Genomic DNA, 9,231 nt, shown 5'->3' with positions numbered 1-9,231 from the left:
GCTGAACCTGCAATGCAGGTAAGAAGGGCTGAGGAGCTGTGTCCCTCAACAGCCACTGTGAGAACCAGTATCAAGTAGCCACCCAGGCCATACTGACTGTTTATTATAATTTTGTGTTTTTACCAGTCCCAGGGCAAACTCAGGCCTATGAACAAAGAATCTGTATTTGTATAGCCCATGAACTAATAATCATTTTTACATTTCCAAATGCTCAAAAAATAAATAAATAAATAATTCAGGGCTTCCCTGGTGGCGCAGTGGTGGAGAATCTGCCTGCCGATGCAGGGGACACGGGTTCGAGCCCTGGTCTGGGAAGATCCCACATGCCACAGAGCAACTGGGCCCGTGAGCCACAACTACTGAGCCTGCGCTCTGCAACAAGAGAGGCCGCGACAGTAAGAGGCCCGTGCACCGCAACGAAGAGTGGCCCCCACTCGCCGCAACTAGAGAAAGCCCTCGCACAGAAACGAAGACCCAACACAGCCAAAAATAAATAAATAAAATTTAAAAAAAAAATTCAAAAGAATACTATTTTGTGACGTGAAAATTATATGACTTCAGTGTCCATAAATAAAGTTCCATCACAACACAGATACTCATTACATACTGTCTACGACTGTTTTCGTGCTACAATGGCAGGGTTGAGTGGTTGCAACAGAGACCACAAAGCCTAAAATATTTACTCTCTGGCCCCCTACAGAAAAGAGTTTACTGACCCCGGTCTAAATTATAAACTCTTTAGAGCAAAAAGCAAACAAAAAGAGGGTGAGGCAGGAAAGTATGAAAAATAATATTTGATGCCTATAGAGTCTGGTTAAACAAGGATTGAAAATCGACCATTAGATCTAGATGTTAGGATCGCATTAGTGATGACGGCAAGAAGTTTTGGTGCAGCTTGTTTTCACCATAAAGCATTACACTTAGACTGTCATATTCTACTGGCTTAAGCAGATTCTCTATCTCACCTGTTTTAACTTCAGTTTTACATCTTCAAGGCCACCAATCTGCTCCCAGCCAACAGGCTTGATGTCCATAAGTCCAATGACACTTCGAAATGATGAGGGCTGGATCTTTTTAAAAGCTTCAAGGAAGTCTGTTTCATCAATCATTGGATTGTCCTGGTTCTGAAGAAATCCACCCCAAAAAGCAAAATCAAACCAAAAATCAGGTGGGCCTTTTTTGTGGTACACAAACACAATTACTTTTTTTTTTTTTTTTTTTTTTTAATTTGCGCGGTACGCGGGCCTCTCACTGTTGTGGCCTCTCCCGTTGCGGAGCACAGGCTCTGGACGCGCAGGCTCAGCGGCCATGGCTCACGGGCCCAGCCGTTCCGCGGCATGTGGGGTCTTCCCGGACCGGGGCACGAACCCGCGGCCCCTGCATCGGCAGGCGGACTCTCAACCACTGCACCACCAGGGAAACCCCACAATTACTTTTTAATTGTAAATCCTCTTTTGAATTTATACATCTATTTCGTTATCACTATAAAGAAATTTGTAATACATGGTATAAAAAAATTAAATGTCTCCCCCTCAACTCCACCAATATTCATCCCCAGAGAATGTCAACAGTTTCCTGTGTATTCTTCCAGTATGTTTTATGACATATGTATATGCTTTCAAAAAGATACACAAATGTGACCATGCCATACATATCAATTTGTACTTTTTCATTTATCTTAGAAATCTTTTCGTGTCAACTAATACAGCTCTATCTCATTCTTTTTGACAACTGCATATTGTATGAGTATTTTAACGACATCCTTCTGTTGAACGTAGGTTGTTTCCAGTCTTTTGTTATTAAAAACAAAGCAGCAACTGAAAGTCCTTGTGCACATGCTCAAGTATTTTATATAATAATTTCCTCAAAGTAGAATTATTGTGCTTAAGAGTATGTACACTTACAATTTTCACAGCTACTACTAAACTGTCCTCAAAGCTGCACCAATATATGAAGCTGTTCTCCCCACACCTCTCCAACAATGGACATTACCAAACCTTAAATTTCTGCCAGTATGAGAGAGGAAATGGTGCTCACTATTGTGTTAATTAAATTTCTTTAATCAAGAGTGAGGTAGAGGAAATAACGGAATTAGAAAATCAACTTTGCAACCATCACAGTAAAGACTGTTTAGGGCAAGAATCAATGGATGCTAATCTAGGGGAGGGCAAGTTTGATGAGGAACAGTATGTCTGCATTGTCTCAGAGCGTTTCCTCACAGATTTCTTATTAGTTGCAAAGGGAAAAATAGCAGCTATACAGTAAATAAACTGGACAAAACCTTGACTGATTGATCATATCAGTCACCATTAGGGACATCACCAATGAGGGGCAGGTGAACGTATTGTGCCTTCACATGTGACATCATAAGAAGGACACTATCACTTATGTAGTATCCCCAATGGACATGTATAACCTGAATCTGACTATGAAGAAACAGACAAACCCAAACTGACAGAAGTTCTATAAAATCACTGACCTGCATCCTTGAAAAATGTCAATGTCAAATGTCGCACACACACCAAAAAAGTGCTAAGGAAGCGTTCAAGATAAAAAGAAACAAAAAACTAAACACAATACATTATCCTGGACTAGATCCTGTACTGGAGGAAAAGAGTGCTACAAAAAAAGATATCAAAATTAGAATAGGAACTATAAATCTGACAACATTTTGATCAATGTTAAATTTCCTGAATATAATGAGATTATACATACTTTTTCATAGGAAATGGACATTAAAATATTAAGGGATAATGTGTTAAGATGCATGCAACCCCTTCTCAAATGATTCAGAAAAAAACAATATGTGTACCTAGGCAGTTGACCCTTGAACAACACGGGAGTTAATCCTCGTTTAAGTAGACGTGGCCCCCCCATATCTGCCATTCCCCACATCTGTGTGGATTCAACCAACCCCAGACCGTGCAGTACTTATAGTATTTACTACTGAAAAATATCCATGTATAAGTGGACTGGTGCAGTTCAAACCTGTGTTGTTCAAAGGTCAACTGTACAGAGAGAGGAAGAGAAAAGAGAGAATGATAAAGCTAATTTGGCAAAATGTTAAAAACTGATGAATTTGGATGGAGTTCTCTATCTCAGAACTCTCCCTGAAGTTTTCATTATTTCAAAATAGTAAGTTTTTAAAAAAGAAAAAGAACCAAAAGATTAATTTTTAAAGAAAGTTGAGGATTTTTCATGTGTATAAGCCATTTGTAATCCTTTTACTGTCAACTACCAGTTCATATCTTACTACCCATTTTCTCTTGGATTGTTGGTCTTTTCTTATTGCTTTGTGAGAGTTCTTTCTACACCAAGGAAATTGGGCTTTTGTCATGGGCTGAAAGTATTTTTCCCAGTCTGTCTTATGTCTTGCCTTTGCTTATAGTATCGTTTGTTTGTTTGTTTTGCTTTTGAACTTGTCATCTTTCTTTTTTTTTTAATAGTATTGTTTTGCCATTCTAAAATGGTCAAATCAGTAAATCATTTCCTTTCTGGCTATTAAAAATTTATATTTCTATTTGTAATATCTGTATTATATTTAAGTATTTGCCCTCTTACATCAAATTCTGAACATTCAGCTATTCCAAAATTCCCATTTTCAATAACAAACTATTTTATCCCATTTATGAAAGATTAAATAAGTGAATATGTATACGTGGAGCTTTTCTGAACAGTGTTCCTAAAAAATGTCAATAATTATAATCTCTGGGAGGTGAGATTTCAGACAATTTTTACTTTCTTTATAATTTTTATCTTGTTTAATTTCTCACAAATAACGTTATTAGTTTTTTGAAATAGCCCTTTTTTTTTTTTTAACTAGCTAGGAGTATTAGATATTGGGTAACTGAATACTAATTAATTTTTAGGTAACACCAACTGACATTTGAAAATCCCATTTACACTTGCAGATTACTTGTGTATACACTATTCACTTGATTTTCATTATCCTTTCAGGCAGATAAAAATCCTTTCCCCTCTATGTGTATATGTGAGTGTGTTAAACTGTCTTTCTAACCCTTTAATAGGCATACTTGACAAAAAGATGAACAAACTGTGATGTGCCCTTGTCTGCCCTGGCACAGATAGAGGCAGCAGCAGCCCCTCAGCTGCCTGGGGAGGGAAAGAAGAAAAAGATGGAGCCAGTACCTTCCCAGAAGCCTCTGTCCCTTCTTCCTTTTTGCCTTTCTTTCTTTCACTTCCCCTGGTTGTTTATGAACTGAGCCATCACCTGTGGTAACTATGCCTGCACAGGCCCCTCCTGAAGTAGCAGTGGGCTCCACCCTAGGACGGCTGCAGCTGGACGGTCCACCTAAGCCAACGTGCTTAAGGTCAAACCTGGAACTTCAAAGCAGAGGGAATTCTAAATGTAAACCTCCTTTCCCACACCGTGGTATTCTTGTCCTCCCCTCAAGAGGCATATATCCTCAGATCTTCACACACGGGACTTGTCATTAAATCTTCAAGCAGCTTTGGTTCTAAACTGAAAAGATGAGGACTTACAAGTTCACATAACTCCTTCCCCACCTTTGGTGTAACAGTAAAAATGAAGGAAAAGAAAATGAGGAAGGACATAAATGACCTAGGTAAAAAGGTTTTCAAAATTTAGGATGATAAATCATCCTTTTATAGCTTAAACAAACTCAGAATTAGGTTTTAAAAAATCATAAGGTCAAAGAACAATTTTAAGGTTACAAGAGAATCCTCAGAATGCTGAAAATAATTTTTTTCTGAAGGGGTTTAGGGATTCAGGTTGACATTACATAAAAGTGAACAGATTTTCCAATCTATAGTGTTGAAAACTACTATATTTAAGATAATATCCTAACTATTTTTAAGGAAAGCAGTCATGAATTAAGGATTTGAATGTCAAAGATGAATTTAAATAAAATTCTAAGCACCTAATCGTCTCCTGAGTTAGAAAAGCTTATTTTGCCTTCAAGATGCTTATTAACAACAAAGGGAAAAATAGTATCTTGACAATGGAGAAATCTCAGAGATACCACCTTATCCAAGAAATCAAAGTTAATTTCACCAGTAACAGGACAAAGATACATCATTTGCTACCTAATAGATGCAATGAGAAGAACACAGTATTATTTCTGTGATATTTCTGCCAAAAATGCAAAACCTGAATCAAATCATGAGAAAACGTCAGTCAAACCCAAACTTAGGAATATTCCATAGAATAACTGAACTGTACTTTTAAAAAATTAAAGTTGTAAAAGAAAGACTGAAGAATGCTTCTAGATTAAAGATTAAGCAGCCATGACAGCTAAATGCAAGGTGTAATCCTGGATTAAAAAATATTTTTTTTTTTCCTTTTAAAATTTTTGCTACAAAGGAGATTAGTGGGACAAATGGTGAGATTTGGTTAAGGTCTATATAGATTAGGTAGAAGTATCATGTCAGTGTTAATCTCCTCATCTTGATAATTGTACTGTGGTTTTAAAGTCCTTGCTTTTAGGAAATATACACTTAAATTTTCAATGCTAAAGGGGCATCATGGCTGCATTTGAGAGTATGAGTATATATATATATATATATATATATACACACACACACATAAACATTCATACACATGAAGAGAGTATGATAAAGCAAAAGTGATAAAATGTTACATTTGACGAATCTGTGTGAAGGATATACAAAAATTCTTTGTACTATTTTTGCAAATTTTCTCTAAGTCTGAAATAGATTCAAAATAAAACAAAAATTAAAAAGATATAGGGCTTCCCTGGTGGCGCAGTGGTTGAGAGTCCGCCTGCCGATGCAGGGGACACGGGTTCGTGCCCCGGTCCAGGAGGATCCCACATGCCGCGGAGCGGCTGCGCCCATGAGCCATGGCCGCTGGGCCTGCGCGTCCGGAGCCTGGGCTCCGCAACGGGAGAGGCCACAACAGTGAGAGGCCCGCGTACCGCGAAAAAACAACAACAACAACAAAGATATAGGTTTACTTCTTCTGGGGCCACACTGTCTTTTTCCTGACTGCTCTGGGCTTCAGCACTAAAGAGTTACTATGGGAGTGGGGGAAAACGCTCTGGGCAAACCTGAAGAACTCAGCTCTCTGTCCCTACTTTCAGTCATATACTATTTCTATGGAGTTCAGTTGTAAAAATATATGTAAGAGGACTTCCCTGGTGGTGCAGTGGTTAAGAATGTGCCTGCCAATGCAGGGGACACAGGTGTGAGCCCTGGTCTGGGAAGATCCCACATGCTGCGGAGCAACTAAGCCCGTGTGCCACAACTACTGAGTCTGCATGCCACAACTACTGAGCCCGTGAGCCACAACTACTGAAGCCTGCACGCCTGGAGCCCATGCTCTGAAACAAGAGAAGCCACCACAGTGAGAACTCCACGCACCGCAACGAAGAGAAAGCTCGTGCGCAGCAACAAAGACCCAACACAGCCAAAAATAAATAAATAAATAAATTTATTAAAAAAAAAATATGTAAGAAACAGCTGTCGAAGGTATCAAAAGTTTGAAGAAAATGTACTTACCACTTTTTTTAATCTCCAAATTAACTTGTTACGTTAATAAAAGGGTTCACATAGAAGGTCATAAATCAATCCTTCTTACCTTCTCACTATGAAGCAGAGAGTGCATGGCAGCCTCCCTACAGAGTGCGGTCAGGTCTGCACCAACATAGCCAACCGTCATTTCTGCAAGGAGGCTCAAATCGACTTGACTGGAGATGGGCATCTTTGAGGTAATCACTTGTAGAATCGCCTTTCTTTGTCTAAGTGTGGGAGTCCCAATGATAATCTATGTGCAAAGCAAGGAAAGAAAAAGTTTACAGCTTAAAATATTATTTTTTTTAATCCTCACAAACATGTATAATAATTTAGCGAACAAATTTGGAACTATTACTGTGTACTCTTAAGCATACCTTAGATTCTGAATACATGAAAATCCTTATCTTCCAGAGGAGTAACACTGGCTAGAAAGTTGCACAGTTAAAATTACATATGTCATTTAATAAGTTTTTGTTATTTTTGAGAACCTACCACATTCTAGGAGCCAGTAAACTAGATAGTCTATGTCCCTGCTCTTATGAGCTTATTCAGGACAGGTACTACATGGTGTGAGGAAGAAATCCACTCAAGTTCTAAACAGATTATGCTAAAGTGGGCAATTATCACCTGTCCCTTTAGAAACCTACCACAAAGTTCAAACATCATTTAAATAATCACTATTCAAACTATTTAGTAGAAATCAAGAATCAATTTAGGACTGAAGTTTATAAAATAGGGCAGTTTTGAATATTCAACCTTCCTGGCAACTCAGGGAGCAATTGTGGGATAGGAGGCTGGTGTTCGAACAAGGAATGAATAAATCTAGAAGAGTTAAATGTCTGCTCTGATTTAGTCCTTCCCTGCCTTCCCCCTTATTTCAATACATTTGTTTCTTGAGGCTATCCCACTTTAAATTCTCCTTCCAGATCCCTAAGAGTTTAATATGCTTGTAGCAGTCCTAGTTCCCTTAAAAACTAACACTACTGATTATAGTACTCCTCATTCTCAGGACCTGCACAACTCATCCCTAACGGCCCCCTTGCTTCTCAGAACAATTTGACTCTGGAGGGGGAAAGGGTCCTGGCTCGCAGATCATTTGTGGACCAGAGAATGGGTTCTCTGCTTTACAGAGCCCCACTCCAGCTTCACTGACTTCCAAACCTAAGTGGCAAACGCCTCGGGGCAGCCAACCAGGGCCAGAAGAGGCCGGGGTTCCAGGGGGCAATGAGCTAGCTGGCTGAGCCTATTTACCTCTCGGTCGAATCTCCCAGGTCTGCGCAGCGCTGGGTCTAGCGCGTCCGGCCGGTTGGTGGATCCCACAACCACCACCTCCCGGCCCCCACTGATGCCGTCTAGCAGCGTCAACACCTGGGCCACCACGCGGCTCTCAGGGGCTCGGTGTGGGCCGCCCCGCCGGGGACACAGGGCGTCCACCTCGTCCAGGAAGAGAAGGGTGGGCCTGCGGCTGGCCAGCTCCTGGGCGCGCTGGAAGACCCGCCGCACGTTCTCCTCCGTCTCCCCGGGCCGGGAGCCCTGCAGCGTGGGGGCACTCACGGCCAGCAGCTCCGCGCCCGCCTTTCGGGCCACGGCCCGCACTAGCTGGGTCTTGCCCACTCCGGGGGGACCAGCCAGGAGCACCCCGCGTGGCACTTCTAGCCCCAGCGAGGCCAAGGCGCGGGGGTAGCTGAGCGGCAAGTCGAGGAGCTCCCGCAGCGAGTCGGCCGCCTCGGAAAGGCCCCCCAGGGGCACCTCGGGCTGCGGCTCCTCTTCCGACGGAGGTAGCCCGCTCAGACTGATGTGGGTGCGAGGGGTGACCAGCCCGGCCGGATTCGGGTTGGGTGCCCCGCTGACGATGTGCAGGGCGGCCACCGGGCCGGGAGCGCCCGGAGGAGCGGCCACCACGTGGCCCAGAGAGACCGGACGGTTCCTCAGCAGCTCCTGCGCCGCCTCCAGCACCGCGGCTGGATTTGGGGCACCAGACACGCCCGCCAGCTCCCGCAACACCGGCCACACGGCGAGGAGCCGAAGGGGCGGGCAGGGCACTAACCGGAGTCGGCTCAGGTTCAGACTCCCCCGGGACCCCGGCGCCCCCACTGCCGCCCCCGGGCTCGCGCACTGCGGATCCAGTTGCACAAAGCCGTCCGCTCCATCCCGCCGCGGCCAGGCGGTGCAGAGGCAGGAGCCGCCGTCAGGCAGCGAGATCTCCACCGCCGAGCCCAGGTGCGCGCCTAAGGCGCGGAGGGCCGCCGGGCCCAGGCGACAGCGCTGGGTGCCCCGGTCCCTAGCGTCTACGGGTAGCAGCTTTAAGAGTGGCCCTTCTGGAAAGGAACCTGAGTCCGGAGCCATTACTCACGGAAGATACAAGGCCCAGGAAAGTGGGGTAAGAATTCCACCCGGGCCAGAAAGACCAGTACACAGAGCTCCTCTGCCGGAAGCACGTGATGCGCATGCGCCAGGGATCAGTTGCCGTTCCCTTACAAGAGGCAGAAAGGACCAATCGGAAAGTTAGACGAAGTTAGACGAAGTTAAACGCTCGGACCCTCGGGGCTAGTTTGCTGTGGTGCTGGGTTTGATGAACTCCAGTCGTCCTTTCCATAGCTTTACGAACAAGGCCTTAGTCACGGGTGTCTGGGAGGCAGCGTAAGCTACCTTTACTAGGTCATTAAGCATGTACCTTGGTGGTTTGGGGAGTCGCCACATAGCACTCTCTTTCCC

The 9,231-nt window shown here is 43.5% G+C and overlaps 1 protein-coding gene across 2 annotated transcripts in view; it reads right to left on the bottom strand.

The window, feature by feature from the left end:
* The window catches only part of AFG2B (AAA ATPase AFG2B), a 16,607-nt gene extending 7,635 nt beyond the window's left edge, over positions 1-8,972 (bottom strand). The window contains exons 1-3 of one of the 2 annotated variants that reach the window (XM_007467021.1): positions 7,768-8,972; positions 6,581-6,766; positions 966-1,124 (exon numbers count right to left, since the gene is read on the bottom strand). In XM_007467021.1, the coding sequence (XP_007467083.1) occupies positions 966-1,124; positions 6,581-6,766; positions 7,768-8,862 (1,440 nt within the window). In that variant the 5' untranslated portion in view covers positions 8,863-8,972. The remainder of the gene's footprint in view (positions 1-965; positions 1,125-6,580; positions 6,767-7,767) is intronic. The other variant, XM_007467020.1, reaches the window with a different exon arrangement.
* Positions 8,973-9,231: the final 259 nt, after the last annotated feature.

Source organism: Lipotes vexillifer, unplaced genomic scaffold (genome assembly GCF_000442215.2).
Source record: "Lipotes vexillifer unplaced genomic scaffold, Lipotes_vexillifer_v1.1 scaffold1010, whole genome shotgun sequence".
NCBI classification, from domain to species: domain Eukaryota; kingdom Metazoa; phylum Chordata; class Mammalia; order Artiodactyla; family Lipotidae; genus Lipotes; species Lipotes vexillifer.
This window is presented reverse-complemented; position numbering and strand designations above follow the sequence as displayed.